General features: G+C 44.6%; 1 protein-coding gene across 1 annotated transcript in view; it reads right to left on the bottom strand.

Annotated features, from left to right (window-relative positions):
* Nucleotides 1-18,992, bottom strand: part of LOC110491175 (sodium-dependent neutral amino acid transporter SLC6A17) — a 49,891-nt gene extending 30,899 nt beyond the window's left edge. Inside the window, exons 1-3 of the mRNA XM_036947725.2 lie at nt 18,575-18,992; nt 8,490-8,906; nt 3,670-3,827 (exon numbers count right to left, since the gene is read on the bottom strand). Of these exons, the coding sequence (XP_036803620.2) occupies nt 3,670-3,827; nt 8,490-8,787 (456 nt within the window). The 5' untranslated portion in view covers nt 8,788-8,906; nt 18,575-18,992. The remainder of the gene's footprint in view (nt 1-3,669; nt 3,828-8,489; nt 8,907-18,574) is intronic.
* Nucleotides 18,993-20,529: the final 1,537 nt, after the last annotated feature.

Below are 20,529 nucleotides of genomic sequence, written 5' to 3'. Positions count from 1 at the left end.
CTAATACATACATAATACAGGGCAAATTATAATAAAAATATTTATAAAATGGCAGTGTCTCTTCACAGTCCCCTTTGTGCAGTAAAGTGTTATTTTATCTGGTTTTTAATCTGGTTTTATTGCTATCTTGAGTTACCTGGGATGGCATAAAATTATTATTATTATTATCTATTTAAAGAATGTGTGATTCCCAGCCTCTGTTCTGAACCTGGGAACTATGAAGAGACCTCTGGTTACATGTCTTGTACCGATGAGTGTCTGAACTGTGTGCCAAGCTTTGTGGGTACCAGATGGTTTGTCCTCATTTATAGACAGCTACAATTGTTTCATCTCTTCCACACCCACTTTGTAGAACTCAAAACTACAGTGCTGAAGGCTTAGCATTTGTTGTTTGCATTTCAGGCCTAAGTTTGCTAATCTTGTCAACAAAAAAGTTATTCAAGTGGTTGGCAACACCAAAGGGTTTTGTTAGGAACAAGCCATCTGCCTCAATGAAGGATGGAGCCGAGTTTGCTTTTTTGCCAAGAGTGTGCAAAGCTTTTATCAAGGCAAAGGGTGACTACTTTGAAGAATCTAAAATCTAAAATATACTTGATTTGTTTAACACTTTTTTGGTTACTACATGATTCCATATGTGTTATTTCATAGTTTTGATGTCTTCACTATGATTTTTGTCACGCCCTGATCTGTTTCACGGGTCCTTGTGATTGTCTCCACCCTCTCCAGGTGTCGCTGATTTTCCCCAGTGTATTTGCCGTTCAAATGGTCTCCAGATGTCGACAAAGCCTTTTTGGACCTGAAGCATCTGTTCACAACAGCACCCATCCTCATCCATCCGGACCCCTCGCGTCAATTTGTGGTGGAATTCGGATGTTGGAATGGGGGCCATCTTGTCACAGCGATCTGCCCAGGACCAGAAGCTTCATCCCTGTGCCTTCCTGTCCCATTGTCTCAATCCTGCTGAAAGGAACTACGATGTTGGCAACCGAGAACTCCTGGCGGTGAAGATGGCATTGGAATAGTAGAGGCACTGGCCGGAAGGAGCAGAACAGCCATACCTGGTCTGGACCGACCATAAAAACCTGGAATATCTCTGTACAGCCAAGAGCCTCAACTCCAGGCAGGCACGGTGGGCCCACTTGTTTACCAGATTCAACTTCAGCATTTCCTACTGCCCAGGGTCAAAGAATGTGAAGCCTGACGCCCTCTCCGCCTATACAGTTGCTTTGTCACACCCTCGACCTCTGAAACCATTCTCCCTACCTCATGCCTTGCTGCCACTGTGGATTGGGGTATTGAGAACCTGATCCGCGAGGCACAACGATCCCAGCCTGGACCTGAAGGGAGCCTGGCTAACCGGATTTTTGTCCCTAATCCAGTCCAGTCCCGGTTCCTGGAATGGGCTTATTCCTCCAGGCTGACCTGTCATCCAGGGTCCCATCGTACACCAGCCTTCCTTTGACAACGCTTCTGGTGGCCCACAATGGTTCCTGATGTCTCAGCCTTCGTCGCCGCATGCCCAGTGTGTGCTCAAAACAAGACTCCACGGCAAGCTCCTTCTGTCCTTCTGCAGCCACTACTGGTCCCTCATCATCCCTGGTCTCATATATCTCTGAACTTTGTCACTGGGCTCCCTCCGTCTGATGGCAACACTGTCATTCTGACGGTAGTCGACCGGTTTTCCAAGGCCGCCCATTTCATCCCTCTCCCCAAACTACCTTCTGCCAAGGAGACGGCTCAGCTTATGATGCAGCATGTCTTCCGGATCCACGGACTCCCGGTAGACATGGTCTCTGATCGGGGTCCTCAGTTCTCGTCTCAGTTCTGGAAAGCATTCTGCACCCTTATTGGGCCGTCGGCCAGCCTGTCATCTGGATTCCATCCCCAAACCAACAGTCAGTCGGAGCGAGCCAACCAAGACCTGGAAACCACACTGAGATGCCTAGTCTCAACCAATCCCACTACCTGGAGCCAACAACTGGTCTGGGTGGAGTATGCCAGGAACACCCTTCCCTGTTCTGCCATGGGACTCTCCCCTTTCGAGTGCTCCATGGGGTATCAGCCTCCAGTCTTCCCGGGAACAAGAGCAGGAGGTCAGCCCAGATGTTTGTCCACCTCTGTCGATGTCCACCTCTGTCGGCTATTCTCATGACCAACTCCAGGTATCGTCGACAAGCGGACTGTTGCCGGACCCCAGCTCCCCTCGGCTGCATTGGGCAGAGGATATGGCTTTATATGGCTTTCCACTCGGGACCTGGCCGGGGAGTGTCTCCCCGGATCATTGGCCCTTTTCCCATCTCCAGAGTCCTGAGTTCCACTGCTGTCCGTCTTGTGTTACCCCGTACCCTCCGTATCCATCCTACTTTCCATGTGTCCAGAATTAAGCATGTGTCTCACTGTCCTTTGTCTGTTTTACCAGGCCCATTCCGCCCCCCGGGTAATCGATGGCCAACCAGCGTATACGGTGAGACGACTCCTGAAGGTTCGACCACGGGGCAGGGGTTTCCAGTACCTGGTTGACTGGGAGGGTCATGGCCTGAAGGAGAGGTGCTGGGTTCCTGATAAAGACATCTTGGACCCGGCCCTCATCGCCAATTCCACCGCCGGCACCCCGGTCAGCCAGGTATGCACCCAGGTAGGACGACAGGTGGGGTACGCCCTGATCTGTTTCACCTGTTCTTGTGACTGTCTCCACCCCCTACAGGTGTCGCTGATTTTCCCCAGTGTATTTCCTGTCTCTCTGTGCCAGTTTGTCTTGTATGTTTCCAAGTCAACCAGTGGTTTTCCCGTTCTCCTGCTTTTTGTATTTCTCCTTTTTCTAATCCTCCTGGTTTTGACCCTTGCCTGTTTCTGGACTTTGTACCCGCCTGCCTGACCATTCTGCCTGCCTTGACCACGAGCCTGCCTGCCACTCTGTACCGTCCTGGACTCTGATCTGGTTTTGACCTTTTTGCCTGTCCACAACCATTCTCTTGCCTACTCCTTTTGGAGTACAATTAACATTGTAAGACTCCAACCATCTGCCTCCTGTGTCTACATCTGGGTCTCACCTTGTGTCAGGATAATTCTACAATGTAGAAAATAGTCAAAATAAAGAAACCCTTTGAATGAGTAGGTGTGTCCTGTACATTAGTAGGCTTTATTATTATATTACTCCCTCGGAAATCATTTGGGAAAAATATATTTTATATTTTATTCAGCTATGTTCAATTGTATTCTTCTCACTATAAAATGATACCACAGGAATGGAAAACCAATCTTGTCTGCTACATTAACTAAAGTAGCCCACAGCCTACAGATCAGGGCCCTGACATAAGGTCGTCTCAGAATATGCTATTCTGTTCTTCTGAAATAGGTGCAATTTTCTTCATATCATAACATTTCTTTAAACCTGCTTAAATAAATAATGGATTTATTGTGTGGTGGTGTAGGCTACATTCAAATGGATGTAGACTTTTTAAAATGTAGATGTGCTAAAGGTCCGCACCAGTGGCTCAAAGCCTAGAGATGCTAAACGCGTTTCTTGTAATTAACGGTCAAGTACCATGAGACCAGCAGTTATTTGCACGACATTCACCGGGCTGACAAAATGTCATGACCGCCACAGTCCTTTAGTGTGTGTGTGTGTGTGTGTGTGTGTGTGTGTGTGTGTGTGTGCAAGCCTCTCACCATTAGACTGGAGACCCCGATGCCTCCTAGCTGAGGGTAAACGTAGTTCCACACCCCGATGCTGCCTCTCCTAATCCTCTGTCCCACCGCCAGTTCCAGGAAGAACAGAGGGATCCCGATGAGGATGAGGAGGATGAAGTACGGGACCAGGTACGCACCTGAGAGAGGAAGGGGGTGGAGGGAGGGGATGGGGAGGGGAAGAGTGAAAGGGAAGGAGAAGTGGAAGAAAGAGGAATGAGAAGGAGATGGAGAATGAAGAGGAAGAAGGTTAGGTACAAGTCAGTAAAGGTCAAATTGAAACAGCCTTCTGGATGGAAGGAAAAGGCTAGCACACTTTATTTCACATTGAAAGAAATGTCTCATGCAAAACAACATCCTCACCACTTCCGGTCTATCTCTGTCTTCAGCAGCCTCACCACTTCCCATCTCTCTCTGCCTTCTGCAGCCTCACCACTTTCTGTCTCTCTCTGCCTTCTGCATCCTCACCACTTCCGGTCTATCTCAGTCTTCTGCAGCCTCACCACTTCCTGTCTCTCTGTGTCTTCTGCAGCCTCACCACTTCCTGTCTCTCTCAGTCTTCTGCAGTCTCACCACTTCCCATCTCTCTCTGCCTTCTGCAGCCTCACCACTTTCTGTCTCTCTCTGTCTTCTGCAGCCTCACCACTTCCCATCTCTCTCTGCCTTCTGCAGCCTCACCACTTTCTGTCTCTCTCTGCCTTCTGCATCCTCACCACTTCCTGTCTCTCTCTGTCTTCAGCAGCCTCACCACTTCCCATCTCTCTCTGCCTTCTGCAGCCTCACCACTTTCTGTCTCTCTCTGTCTTCTGCAGCCTCACCACTTCCCATCTCTCTCTGCCTTCTGCAGCCTCACCACTTTCTGTCTCTCTCTGCCTTCTGCATCCTCACCACTTCCGGTCTATCTCAGTCTTCTGCAGCCTCACCACTTCCTGTCTCTCTGTGTCTTCTGCAGCCTCACCACTTCCTGTCTCTCTCAGTCTTCTGCAGTCTCACCACTTCCTGTCTCTCTCTGTCTTCTGCAGCCTCACCACTTCCCATCTCTCTCTGCCTTCTGCAGCCTCGCCACTTTCTGTCTCTCTCTGCCTTCTGCATCCTCACCACTTCCGGTCTATCTCAGTCTTCTGCAGCCTCACCACTTCCTGTCTCTCTGTGTCTTCTGCAGCCTCACCACTTCCCATCTCTCTCTGCCTTCTGCAGCCTCACCACTTCCTGTCTCTCTCTGCCTTCTGCAGCCTCACCACTTCCTGCCTCTCTCTGCCTTCTGCAGCCTCACCACTTCCTGTCTCTCTCAGTCTTCTGCAGCCTCACCACTTCCTGTCTCTCTGTGTCTTCTGCAGCCTCACCACTTCCCATCTCTCTCTGCCTTCTGCAGCCTCACCACTTCCTGTCTCTCTCTGTCTTCTGCAGCCTCACCACTTCCTGTCTCTCTCTGTCTTCTGCAGCCTCACCACTTCCTGTCTCCCTCTGTCTTGCACTAAACTGTACCTCTCTACTCTCCCTCTTTTAGCTCCACTGAGCACACAGAGCATCATCATGCACTCACAAACAACACATTTGCACCACAATGAATACCCTAATCAACACAACCGTGGCTGCCAGCCAACTCTCACTTGCTGCTGCTATTCCAGGAGACCAGAAAACAAATCCCAGTAATAACACACCTGGGACTAGGAGGCCTGGACTGGTTGTGCGGATCCAAACACAGCAGAGCGAAAGCCCTTCAGGTTTATAATGCTCTTTACTCTTTGGAACACAATTACTTTGATGGAGGGCTTATAATATAGTGGTGCTTTTTGCTGCTGTAATTGAGCACTGTAATACTGTAGCCTTTGTTCAATGTCATCTCTACTGGCCTTTCATCAAAAGGCAATATAATAGAGAGAACATGAAGGAGGGGGGAAAGGAGGAAGAGAGAGATAGAGGAGAGGAGAGGAGAGGAGGAGACGTAGGGAGACACAAATGGGTTGTCAAGGAGCATCAGAATCAATCATCACTAGGACAAGCCTGGACTTGAGGTTACAGGCTACCACGGTGTCAGGTTTCACTGGGACACAACAGTTTAGAAATGGCACCTGATGGCACACGACTTTCAATAGTAAGTTGAGACTGACTGAGTTCCTCAAAAAAATGATATATATATATATATATATATATTTAACCTACTCATTAAGTGTTTTTCTTTATTTTTACTATTTTCTACATTGAAATAACACATATGGAATCATGTAGTAACAAAAGAGTGTTAAACAAATCAAAATGTATATTATATATAATAGCCACCCTTTTCCTTGATGACAGCTTTGCACACTCTTGGCATTGTCTCAACCAGCTTAATGATTTAGTCACCTGGAATGCAATTCAAATAACAGGAATTTATTTCCTTCTTAATGTATTTGAAGCTGCATTGAGTGTTGTGATAAGGTTAGAGTGGTATACAGAATAGCCTTATTTGGTAAAAGACCAGGTCCATATTCTGGCAAGAACAGCTCAAATAAGATAAGAGAAACGACCAGTCAATCCCGAACATTTCAAGAACTTTCAAAGTTTCTTCAAGTGCAGTCGCCAAAAACCATCAAGCGCTGTGATGAAACTGGTTCTCATAAGGACCGCCCCAGGAAAGGAAGACCCAGAGTTACCTCTGCTGCAGAGGATAAGTTCATTAGAGTTAACTGCACCTCACATTGCAGCCCAAATAAATGCTTCACAAATAAAAGACACATGTCAACAACTGTTCAGAGGAGACTGTGTGAATCAGGCCTTCATGGCCGAACTGCTGCAAAGAAACCACTACTAAAGGACACCAATAAGAAGAACAAACTTGTTTTGGGCAAGAAACACAAAAAAATTACATTAGACCGGTGAAAATCTGTCCTTTTGTCTGATGTGTCCAACCGCTGTGTCTTTGTGAGACACAGAGTAGGTGAACGGACGATCTATGCATGTATGGTTCCCACCATGAAGCATGGAGGAGGAGGTGTGATGGTGTGGGGGTGCTTTGCTGGTGACACTGTCTTGATTTACTTAGAATTCAAGGCACACTTAACCAGCATGGCTATCACAGCATTTTACAGCGATACGCAATCCCATGTGGTTTGTGCTTAGTGGGACTATCATTTGTTTTTCAACAGGACAATGACCTAACACACCTCCAGGCTGTGTAAGGGCTATTTGACCAAGAAGGAGAGGGATAGAGTGCTGCCTCAGAGGACCTGGCCTCCACAATCACCCAACCTCAACACAATTGAGATGGTTTGGGGTGAGTTTGACCGCAGAGTGAAGGAAAAGCAGCCAACAAGTGCTCAACATATGTAGAAACTCCTTCAAGACTGTTGGAAAAGCATTTCAGGTGAAGCTGGTTGAGAGAATGCCAAGAGTGTGCAAATATGTCATCAAGGCAAAGAAAGGGTGGCTACTTTGAAGAATCTCAAAGATAAAATATATTTACATTTTTTAAAATTACTACATGATTCCATATGTGTTATTTCATAGTTTTGATGTCTTCACTATTATTCTACAATGTAGAAAATAGTAAAAATACAGAAAAACTCTTGAATGAGTAGGTGTGTCCAAACCTTTGACTGCTACTGTATGTATATACTGTATGTAACCGTAATATATATATATATATTTATTCATTGATTTTAAGACGGAGGGGGGACCCGCACCCACCTTCCATCCCCTCGCGTTTTGGGAAACACTGTACTAGGGGATACTAGGGTATTATAGTACTAGTATAGCCAAGGGCAGTATATCTTTGAAACACTGTACTAGGGGATACTAGGGTATTATAGTACTAGTATAGCCAAGGGCAGTATATCTTTGAAACACTGTACTAGGGGATACTAGGGTATTATAGTACTAGTATAGCCAAGGGCAGTATATCTTTGAAACACTGTACTAGGGGATACTAGGGTATTATAGTACTAGTATAGCCAAGGGCAGTATATCTTTGAAGTCAAATGTATTATAGTCCTTCACCATGTTTATCCTTGTTGCAACAAGTGAACAAGATGCTCAGGGTCACCTATTGGATGTTCCCTGACTCAGCCTGGTACTACACCATAGAAAATGTGAATAGTGACAGCTACAACTGCCTGCTATTTCACACCTGTCCAGTCTGCCAGAACAATGACCCGCCTTGTCGAGAGATGTGATGCTCTTACCCCCCCACCATTTCTCCACCAGCCTGGGGTGACTGGTGACATCAAAACAAACTGCACTTTCTCAAGCCTTGTAAAGCTGTAAAGCCTTTTAAAGCTGTAAAGCCTTGTAAAGCTGTAAAGCCTTGTAAAGCTGTAAAGGATGAGCGTGTTCTGATACATACATAGTAAACACAGCATGGGTCTTCATGATCGTCATTATCATCATCATTATTATAACACAGTAACTACTTCACAGAGTTCCAAAAAACCCTCACTAGTAATTACAGTATGCAGATTGACTACAGTGCCCAGAATCTCCGGTGACTACAATACCCAGCTCCTCCATTCTTCCGGCCTAGGTAGAGGAACCTCAATACGATAGCGAGGCCTATAGGGAAGCCCACCCCCACCGAAAATACAGTCTCCATAATCCCCACTAGTGACAACAGTATCCATATCCCCCCACTCCAAGAGTGACTACAATACCCAGAACCCACCTCCTCTGTTCTTGTGACACAGGTAGGGGAACCTCCAAATGTTTCCCAGACCCACAGATAATCCCGACAAAGACTAAGGTACCCATATCCCCCCTGTGACTACACTATCCAGAATCCCCACCAGTAACTAAGTACAATACCCAGATTCCCCAGCGTTACCCACCTCCTCCGTTCTTCTGACACAGGTAGGGGAACCTCCAGACATTGCCCAGCCCCACAGAGAACCCGACCTGGGCCAGGATGTACTGCAGCTTGCTGTTCCAGGCCGGCCTCCCCTCCTCGTCCCCTGGAGAAGGTAGCAGGCCCTTGCCCATGGCTGGCTGGGCCCCGGGGCTGAGACCCATACTCATTCGGCTGCTCTTATAGTCCAGGGGCTCGGCCAGGGTCAGGAGGTCCGCCACTGACTCAGTGACGGGATCACTGTGAGGGAGTCCCAGGGTCACCTTGCTGTTTTTAGGCATGGTGGCGGTGGATGGTGAGGGTGGTCTAGGGTCAGGGGTACGATGTCAGAAGGGGTCAGAGATGGTCAAAAGGTAGATTCCACAGATAGAGGCGTAAATATGTTTTTTTTGTCTTGAACCTGGAAAGAGACAAGTTACGAGTTGGTTAGAGAAATCTTTCTATGTCCTAAACAATCAGACTTGGAAATATGTCTCTGTATATGCCTTAAAACACAGATAATTTACAGCGACAAAAGCTCAATGTCTATATCTTATGCAACTAGACAAATACAGACACCCTATCCACAGCAGTCTCCTCTCCTCTCCTCTCTGTACGGGCTCTTTAAAACCACAGTAGTTTTGATCAAAGAGCCTAACATTTCAGCATGATTCAGCTGTATTTATGTCAGTCCCAATTATTCCAGGTCTAAGGTAATAGCTAAAGGAGATTTGTCTAGAAATTGAGTCTGAATGGAAATTGCCTGAGCTCACGGCATTGGGCAATTGAATGTAACTTTGTGGAGTGAGACTGTGTAAAACCCTCTAATCTCTGGTTGGTTGGTTGGCTGCTTGGGGTGGTCGGCTGACTGGCTGCTTGACAAGTCAGTAGCTCCTCCTCAGAGGGATGCTATGTTGTTGGTTTAGCCAGTACATCTGATGGGGGAAGGGTCTGTGCTATACAGTTGAAGTTGGAAGTTTACATACACTTAGGTTGGAGTCATTAAAACTCGTTTATCAACCACTCCACACATTTCTTGTTAACAAACTATAGTTTTGGCAAGTCGGTTAGGACATCTACTTTCTGCATGACACAAGTAATTTTTCCAACAATTGTTTACAGACAGATTATTTCACTTATAATTCAATGTATCACAATTCCAGTGGGTCAGAAGTTTACATACACTAAGTTGACTGGGCCTTTAAACAGCTTGGACAATTCCTGAAAATTAGGTCATGGCTTTAGAAGCTTCTGATAGGGTAATTGACATAATTTGAGTCAATTGGAGGTGTACCTGTGGATGTATTTCAAGGCCTACCTTCAAACTCAGTGCCTCTTTGCTTGACATCATGGGAAAATCAAAAGAAATCAGCCAAGACCTAAGAAAAAAGATTGTAGACCTCCACAAGTCTGGTTCATCCTTGGGAGCAATTTCCAAACGCCTGAAGGTACCACGTTCATCTGTACAAACAATAGTACGCAAGTATAAACACCATGGGACCATGCAGCCGTCATACAGCTCAGGAAGGAGACGCGTTCTGTCTCCTAGAGATGAACGTACTTTGGTGCGAGAAGTGCAAATCAATCACAGAACAGCAGCAGAGTACCTTGTGAAAATGCTGTTGGAAACAGCTACAAAAGTATCTATATCCACAGTAAAACAAGTCCTATAGTCCCTTGGTAAATCTGACCACGAGTCCATTTTGTAGCTCCCAGCCTATAGACAGAAACTAAAACAGGAAACGCCCATGCTGGGGTCTGTTCCAACGCTGGTCCGACCAATCGGATTCCACGCTTCAAGATTGCTTCGATCACGTGGACTGGAATATGTTCCGGATAGCCTCAGACAACAACATTGATGTATACTCTGATTCGGTGAGCGAGTTTATTAACAAGTGCATCGGTGATGTTGTACCCAAGGTGACTATTAAAACCTTCCCAAACCAGAAACCGTGTCTTGATGGCAGCATTCACGCAAAACTGAAAGTGCAAACCACTGCTTTTAATCATGGCAAGGAGACCGGAAACATGACCGAATACAAACAGTTTAGCTATTCCCTTCGCAAGGCAATCAAACAAGCTAAGCATCAGAATAGAGACAAAGTAGAGTCGCAATTCAACGGCCCAGACACGAGACGTATGTGGCAGGGTCTACAGTCAATCACGGATTACAAAAAGAAAACCAGCCCAGTCGTGGACACCAGCGTCTTGCTCCCAGACAAATTAAACAACTTCTTTGCTCGCTTTGAGGACAATACAGTGCCACTGACACGGCCCGTTACCAAAACCTGCAGGCTCTCCTTCACCCCGGCCAACGTGAGTAAAACATTTAAACGTCTTAACCCTTGCAAGGCTGCCGGCCCAGATGGCATCCGTAGCCGTGTCCTCAGTGCATGCGCAGACTAGCTGGCTGGTGTGTTTAAGGACATATATAATCAATTCCTATCCCAGTCTGCTGTTCCCACATGCTTCAAGAGGGCCACCATTGTTCCTGTTCCCAAGAAAGCTAAGGTAACTGAGCTAAATGACTATCGCCCCGTAGCACTCACTTCTGTCATCATGAAGTGCTTTGAGAGACTAGTCAAGAATCATATCACCTCCACCCTACCTGACACCCTAGACCCACTCCAATTTGCTTACTGCCCCAATAGGTCCACAGACAACACACTCGCAATCACACTGCATACTGACCTAACCCATCTGGACAAGAGGAATACCTATTTAAGAATGCTTGATTGATTACAGCTAAGCATTTAACACCATAGTACCCTCCAAACTCGTCATTAAGCTCGAGACCCTGGGTCTCAACCCTGCCCTGTGCAACTGGGTCCTGGACTTTCTGAAAGGCCGCGCCCAGGTGGTTAGGGTAGGAAACAACATCTCCACTAGAGGTTGACCGATTATGATTTATCAACGCCGATGCCAATACCGATTATTGGAGGACCAAAAAAAGCTGATACCGGTTGCATATACCCTGGCTCTGCGTGCAATGAACGCAAGAGAAGTGACACAATTTCACCTGGTTAATATTGTCTGCTAACCTGGATTTCTTTTAGCTAAATATGCAGGTTTAAAAATATATACTTCTGTGTATTGATTTTAAGAAAGGCATTGGTGTTTAGGTTAGGTACAGTCGTGCAACGATTGTGCTTTTTTCCGCAAATGTGCTTTTGTTAAATCATCCCCCTGCGTTGCATTGATTATTTGCAACGCAGGACAAGCTAGATAAACTAGTAATATCATCAACCATGTGTAGTTAACTAGTGATTATGATTGATTGATTCTGTCGCGACTCCGACCGAAGGTGGCTCCCCTTCCTGTTTGGTGGCGCTCGGCGGTCGTCGTCGCCGGCCTACTAGCTGCCACTGATTCTTTTCTCCCCCTCCTTATGTGTTTATTGATTACACCTGTTTTGAGTTGGTTGTATTAGTTGGGCTCCTCGTGGAGTGCAATGAGAGGCAGGTGGTTAGAGCGTTGGACTAGTTAACCGTAAGATTGCAAGATTGAATCCCAGAGCCGACAAGGTACCCCTAAACAAGGCAGTTAGCCCACCGTTCCTAGGATGTCATTGAAAATAAGAATGTGTTCTTAATTAACTGACTTGCCTCGTTAAGTAAAGGTGTAAAAAAAAAAAAAACGGCAAATCGACGTTCAAAAATACCGATTTCCGATTGTTATGAAAACTTGAAATCGGCCCTAATTAATCGGCCATTCCGATTAACCGGTCGACCTCTAAACTTCACCCCGCTGATTCTCAACACTGGGGCCCCACAAGGGTGTGTTCTCAGCCCTCTCCTGTACTCCCTGTTCACCCATGACTGCGTGGCCATGCACGCCTCCAACTCAATCATCAAGTTTGCAGACAACACTACAGTGGTAGGCTTGATTACCAACAACAACGAGACGGCCTATAGGGAGGAGGTGAGGGCCCTCAGAGTGTGGTGTCAGGAAAATAACCTCACACTCAACGTCAACAAATCAAAGGAGATGATCGTGGACTTCAGGAAAAAGCAGAGGGAGCAGCCCCCTATCCACATTGACAGGACAGTAGTGCAGAAGAAGGAAAGTTTTAAGTTCCTCGGCGTACACATCATGGACAAACTGAAATGGTCCACCCACACAGACAGCGTGGTGAAGAAGACACTCAAACTTTTACAGATGCACAATCGAAAGCATCCTGTCGGGCTGTATCACTGTCTGGTACGGCAACTTCTCCGCCCACAACCGTAAGGCTCTCCAGAGGGTAGTGAGGTCTGCACAATGCATCACCGGGGGCAAACTACCCTCCAGTACACCTACACCACTGGATGTCACACGAAGGCCAAAAAGATCATCAAGGACAACAACCCCCTGAGCCACTGCCTGTTCACCCCGCTATCATCCAGAAGGCGAGGTCAGTACAGGTGCATCAAAGCTGGGACCGAGAGACTTGAAAAACAGTTTCTATCTCAAGGCCATCAGACTGTTCAACAGCCATCACTAACATTGAGTGGCTGCTGCCAACATACTGACTTCAATCTCTAGCTACTTTAATAATAAAAAAATTGGAGGAAATAAACATATCTCTAGTCACTTGAAACAATGCCACTTTATGTAATGTTTACATACCCTAAATTACTAATCTCATATGTATAAACTGCACTCTATACCATCTACTGCATCTTGCCTATGCCGCTCGACCATCGCTCATCCAGATATTTATATGTACATATTCTTATTAATTCCTTTACACTTGCATGTATAAGGTAGTTGTTGTGAAATTGTTAGATTACTTGTTAGATATTACTGCACGGTCAGAACTAGAAGCTCAACCATTTTGTTACACTTAACATCTGCTAACCATGTGTATGGGACCAATAACATTTGATTTGATTTATATCGACATAACCTGAAAGGCTGCTCAGCAAGGAAGAAGGCACTGCTCCAAAATCGCCATAAAAAGCCAGACTACAGTTTGCAACTGCACATGGGGACAAAGATAGTACTTTTTGGAGAAATGTCTGATGAAACAAAAATACAACTGTTTGGCCATAATGACCACCGTTATGTTTGGAGGAAAAAGGGGGAGGCTTGCAAGCCGAAGAACACCATCCCAATAGTGAAGCACGGGAGTGGCAGCCTCATGTTGTGGGGGTGCTTTGCTGCAGGAGGGACTGGTGCACTTCGCAAAATAGATGGCATCACGAGGGATGAAATTTATGTGGGTATATTGAAGCAACATCTCAAGACATCAGTCAGGAAGTTAAAGCTTGGTCGCAAATGGGTCTTCCAAATGGACAATGACCCCAAGCATACTTCCAAAGTTGTGGCAAAATGGCTTAAGGACAACAAAGTCAAGGTATTGGAGTGGCCATCACAAAAACCTGACCTCAATCCCATAGAACATTTGTGGGAAGAACTGAAAAAGCGTGTGCGAGCAAGGAGGTCTACAAACCTGACTCAGTTACACCAGCTCTGTCAGGAGGAATGGGCCAAAATTTACCCAACCTATTGTGGGAAGCTTGTGGAAGGCTACCCGAAACATTTGACCCAAGTTAAACAATTTAAAGGCAATGCTACTAAATACTAATTGAGTGTATGCAACTTCTGACCCACTGGGAATATGATGAAAGAAATAAAAGCTGAAATAAATAATTCTCTCTACTTATATTCTGCCATTTCAAATTCTTAAAATAAAGTGGTGATCCTAACTGACAGGGAATTTTTACTAGGATTAAATATCAGGAATTGTGAAAAACTGAGTTTAAATGTATTTGGCTAAGGTGTATGTAAACTTTTGACTTCAACTGTAGGTAGGGCTGGCACAATTACAATATAACCGTGTAACCGATGGTTATGAATGAAGACTGTCATAACCGTTTAAACTATTATTATTATTACATTTTTTTGCGGTTGAACGAACAGCTGACTGAATGACCACAATGCAGCCGCAGCACACATAGAAAGATAATGAATGAAACAGTCTTGGTTATAAGCTCTAACCCAGGCGATTTGACTGGTAAACTCATGTGTACACTCACAATGGCTGCCTGGTATGGTGATGCAATCATTTCCATGGTAATGTAGAATGTTCATTCAAATTATACTAACTGACGTGGCTCATGCAATGGAATGGATTTTTTGCAACGTCAGTTGAGTTGAATCGTAGCACATGTTTTAGCAATGGCCATCAGTCCATCCATTATGCCATCATTGACTTGAATGGGGACGCCCATTCTATTCAAGTTACAATGTTTATTCGCCACGCACACAGGATACAACAGGTGTAAAACAGTACAGTGAAATTCTTACATTCAGTGCTCTTTCCCAACAATACACTGATACCAATATAGATAGTAATAGAAAGTAGAAAAAAATAATTAAAGTAAGAATAAAAAACACAAGAACTACGATGAGTTAAAGAAACACGCGAATAAAAGTATATACAGGTCAGTCAGTACCTTATTGAACGTACAGGGATATGGACTGGTTGTATATATAGGTCAGTACCCGTACCTTATTCGATGTGCAGGGGTACTGGATTGGTTGAGGTGGGTTTATACAATAAAAATGTACTGGTAGTTATATACAGGGCTGAAAATTGTGTGATAGCAGGAATATATAAATACTTATCGTAATATTTAGTATTTAACCTTTATTTAACTAGGCAATTCAGTTAAGAACAAATTCTCATTTACAATATCGGCCTACCCTGGCCAAACCCGGACGACGCTGGGCCAACTGTGCACCGCCCTATGGGACTCCCAATCACGGCCAGATATGATTCAGCCTGGATTCAAACCTGGGAATGTAGTGACGCCCCTTGCACTGAGATGCAGTGCCTTAGACAGCTGCGCCACTCGGGAGGCTCAATATACTAATGGTAATATATACATGTAAAGAGGAATAATAGTGACCAATAGCAGAAGAAATAGATAAATATTAATGGTAATGGAAATCAATAATCAATGGACTGCAGGCTGCGGAGAGTGTGATCACACAGTCTTCCGGAACAGCTGGTGCTCTCATGCATGTTTCAGTGTTATTTGCCAGTGTTATTTGCTCTCGGCTGTGCTTCCCGGGACAAATTCCGGTCTGAGCTAGCAAAACAATTTTGTAACTTCTGCTTCATCTGACCACTTTTTTATTGATCGAGTCACTGGTGCTTCCTGCTTTAATTTTTGCTTGTAAGCAGGATTTGCCAAATGGAGGGTGAGGGGAGCTTTGTATGCATCTCTGTGTGTGGAGTAAAAGTGGTTCAAAGTTTTTTTCCATCTGGACATTAAATTAACATGCTGATAGAAATTTGGTAAGACTGATTTATGTTTCCCTGCATTAAAGTCCCCGGCCACTAGGAGCGCCACCTCTGGGTGAGAGTTTTCCTGTTTGCTTTTGGCGGAATATAGCTCATTGAGTGCGGTCTTAGTGCTAGCATAAGTCTGTGGTGTATGCAGACAGCAAAGGAAAAATACAGATGAAAACTCTCTAGGCTGATTGTGTGGTCTACAGCTTATCATGAGACACTTAACCTCAGGCGAGCAAAATCTAGTCTTCCTTAGATATCGTGCACCAGCTGTTATTTACAAAAATACGTAGTCCGCCGCCCCTTGTCTTACCAGACGCCGCTGTTCTATCCTGTTGATACAGCATATAACCAGCCAACTGCATATTGATAATGTCCTCATTCAGCCACGACTCCATGAAGCATAAGATATTACAGTTTTGAATGTCACGTTGGTAGTTTAATCTTCCGCGTAGTTCATCGATTTTATTTTTGAAAGATTGCACGTTTGCTAGCAGAATGGAAGGCAGTGGGGATTTATTTGATCGCCTACGAATTCTCAGAAAGCAGCCTGCCCTCTGGCCCCATTTTCTCCGCCTTCTCTTCCCGCAAATGACGGGGATCTGGGCCTGTTCAGGGGAAGCAGTATGTCATTCACGTCAGGGTCGTCGGACTAGTTTGTGCACTACTTTTGACCAGAGCCCTATCAAAAGTAGTGCAGTACATAGGGAATAGGGTGCTATTTGTGACATAGCCTAGAGATTATTGTCACGACTTCCGCCGAAGTTGGTGCCTCTCCTTGTTCAGGCGGCGTTCGCGGTCGTCGTCACCGGCTTTCTAGCTGCCACCGATCCACGTTTCTGTTTCCATGTGTTAACCCTCTGGTTCTCATTATGTTTTGTACGTGTTTGTTCCTGGTTCTGTGTTAGTCTTTTGTGTTCGGGTTTGTTATCCTTGCGTGGATTTATTGGCTGTTTATTTTTCAGAGTAAAGTACGTTATTTTACTCGGTTCGGTGTCCTGCGCCTGACTCCGTCCTCACCTCTGCACAACTGACACGTGACAATGATTTATTTCTGGCCTATAGTGGCCTCCTATTTATGGTGCGTACGCAAATCATGATCAAGTTGGAAACCTCTGGCCTTAAATCTTATGTTTAGTAGATGTTGGGAGAGTTTATCAGATGAAAATCTACTGAGTGATTAACTTCTCACTGTAGGAAGTCAGAGAGAGAGAGAGAGAAAGAAAGAGAGGGACAAAGAGAGAGGGAGACAGGGGAGAGAGCAAAAGAGAGAGAGAGAGAGAGAGAGAGAGAGAGAGAGAGAGAGAGAGAGAGAGAGAGAGAGAGAGAGAGAGAGAGAGAGAGAGATAAATGAGCTTCAGTATCCTGGGGCCCTCAGACCTGTCTGACTGTCTGTCACTTTAGCCTTGACCTTATCAACCAGACCGTTGTCGTGTCTGCTCATCAACTATGAATCATGGCATTTCTGTAGGCCAAATAACTGGATGGTTCCTTTATACATGTGGAGAGTAGTGACGCTACGTAACAAACCCTGTGTAAACAACACAAAATGAAGTTAAGAAGGGCATTTGGATAGTAGTAGATAGCTGAAACCTGCAATCAGACCAACCAGTAAGACCCCATCTCTCCAGGGAAGAGTTGTTGCTTAAATCATAACAGTCCAGGTCCTTGTGGTGCCATTTCTAGAGGAGATGCTCCACTTTATCCAAATGGGGTTGCTAGGCAATGGTTCTTCCTGTTAAATGTACATTCCCTCCCTGCAGCATCAGTGAAACCCAACCTCTCCTCCTCTCACTATCTCACAGACTGTCACTGTCATCTCTTGGAAGGACTGCTGCCAATCACATAGAGTTACTGTGACAAAATAGAAGTGAACTAGCCTTAACCTGCCAGACATCACACCCTATTCACGACCGGGATAGAGGCTAGGAGTGAATTAAATATATCCAGGCCATGGTCCACCCATATTGAGTCTAATCACTTGTTCTTGGACAGTTTCAGTACATCCCATGTCAAACTCAAAACTATAGTATATTGTTGTATACTGGGGGAAATAATTGCCTTTTCTGAAGACAACAAATTATTATATTCTATAGAAACGATTCTATTCCATGTGGTTTTGAGAGGATTTGGAACTTTTTAAAAACAGAGTTGAAATCCCATAGCATCTTGACATCTAGCATCTTCCCACTTAGGGGTGCCTCCTCCAGGCCCAACTCAACTGAGAGACACCATCATGTCATAGCCAATTGGCCTAATGTCCACAGGTACAATGTGTCGTGTGTGACTCCTTGTGGGAAAAAATAAACACTATTGCTTCAAACAGTGCACAGCTGGAGGACACATTTCATGAATCGTCGCCAAGGTCAAGGTAAGAAAACCCCGAATAAGATGTCCATGCATCCAAAGACAGAGCACGGTAGCCTATTTCCTCCATATGTGACCTGATCACTCAATAAATGCTATACCTGAACGTCGGGGATGCTTATTGTAGGGCTTTATAATCGAACTAAATATTGTGGACAGCACCGCAACCTAGAGTGACCGCGCCAATGAGCGCTCAGCCTCAATGAGCGCTCAGCCTTTTTCTAGGAAAAAAGACGAACGCTTTCAAAAAGACAACGCTACAGTATGAAATAGCCAATGAAACAATCATGCAGATTTGAAAAGGTGACACATGACAATTATTTTCCATTGACTTGAACGATTATCTTATTATTAGCCTAGATATTTCATGATGCAATCGAGTAGCCTAATGCGTTGCTAGATGGAAAGAAAGGATTAAGAATCGTAAATGCCCTCCTTACCTTATTCAAAGTACAACAGCAAAAGTATTTGTTCTCAAAGCAATTCAAAATTCACACATTTAGTAAGGCAAATCTTCATTCAGGCACAACCTCCGAAACCAGCATCTCTCTGCGCGCAGAGATGCAAAATCACCGCGAGTTCCTTGGTGGAAAATGACATGCGGTGATGCGCGTAAAGTCTGACGCAGACAGAGACAGACACCAATGGTTCTCATTGGCAAGTTTAACGGACAATAACGGTCACTTGTACACACATTAACGACAATGTATTGTATTACTTCATCAATCCAGCACTGATATTGTCTATATTCTTTCTGAAAACGCCTGTTAAGGTTCCTTCCACGTGGTTAATATTGGTAGGACAACTAACTCCCTGTATTTAGAGTTGACTATGGTGAAGTTTTTTTTTCTCCCCATCAAGATGCCTGACGCTGGTTTGAGTCATCCTCTCTTTCTTACGTCAGCCGATGTTTATATACCTATTTTAAAGCATCTAGTATGTTTCTGTCAGACAATGACAGTCGAGGTGCTGCTATTTGTCCCTGAGGGAGGGCAGTTAAAGTAAAGGTACAGTTGAAGTCGGAAGTTTACATGCACCTTAGCCAGATACATTTAAACACAGTTTTTAACAATTCCTGACATTTAATCCTTGTAAAATTCCCTGTTTTAGGTGTCAGAATAATAGTAGAAGAGAATGATTTATTTTTGCTTTTTTTTCAACACATTTCCAGTGGGTCAGAAGTTTACATACACTCAATTAGTATTTGCTAGCATTGCCTTTAAATTGTTTAACTTAGGTCAAACGTTTCAGGCAGCCTTCCACAAGCTTCCCACAATAAGTTGGGTGAATTTTGGCCCATTCCTCCTGACAGAGCTGGTGTAACTGAGTCAGGTTTGTAGGATCCTTGATCGCACACACTTTTTCAGTTGTGCGCACACATTTTCTATAGGGTTGATGTCAGGGCTTTGTGATGGCCATTCCAATACCTTGACTTTGTTGTCCTTAAGCCATTTTGCCACAACTTTGGAAGTATGCTTGGGGTCATTGTCCATTTGGAAGACCCATTTGCGACCAAGCTTTAATTTCCTGAGTGATGTCTTGATATGTTGCTTCAATATATCCACATCATTGTCATCCCTTATGATGACATCTATTTTTTGAAGTGCACCAGTCCTGAGCGGTATGACGGCTGCGTGGTCCCATGGTGTTTATACTTGCGTACTATTGTTTGTTCAGATGAACGTGGTACCTTCAGGCGTTTGGAAATTGCTCCCAAGGATGAACCAGACTTGTGGAGGTCTACAATCTTTTTTCTGAGGTCTTGGCTGATTTTTTTTTTTTCCAATGACATCAAGCAAAGAGGCACTAAGTTTGAAGGTAGGCCTTGAAATACATCCACAGGTACACCTCCAATTGATTCAAATGATGTCAATTAACCTATCAGAAGCTTCTAAATCCATGACATTGTTTTCTGGATTTTTCCAAGCTGTTTAAAGTCACAGTCAACTTAGTGTATGTAAACTTCTGACCCACTGGAATTGTGATACAGTGAATTATAAATGAAATAATCTGTCTGCAAACAATTTTTGGAAAAATACCTTGTGTCATGCACAAAGTAGATGTGCTAACCGACTTGCCAAAACTATAGTTTGTTAACAAGAAATGTGTGGAGTGGTTGAAAAACGAGTTTTAATGACTAGAACCTAAATGTATGTAAACTTCCATTTTCAACTGTAGGTAGCAGATTGTTTTGCTGTTGTCACAAAGCTGAAATGAAATGAAGCAGCCTCTTAAACTTAAACAAGTGGCTATAATAATGACACTAACTAGGTGTGGAATTTTTCACCCCTGTCAAACATTTTGACAAAAAAATAAATGTCATGCTCAATTAGTGTGTGTAAATATGCACACAGAGTAGTTTGAATATTCAAATGTACAATTACACCTACCGTAT

Source organism: Oncorhynchus mykiss, chromosome 16 (genome assembly GCF_057628025.1).
Source record: "Oncorhynchus mykiss isolate SJ-2025 chromosome 16, ASM5762802v1, whole genome shotgun sequence".
In the NCBI taxonomy this organism is placed as follows: Eukaryota; Metazoa; Chordata; class Actinopteri; order Salmoniformes; family Salmonidae; genus Oncorhynchus; species Oncorhynchus mykiss.
This window is presented reverse-complemented; position numbering and strand designations above follow the sequence as displayed.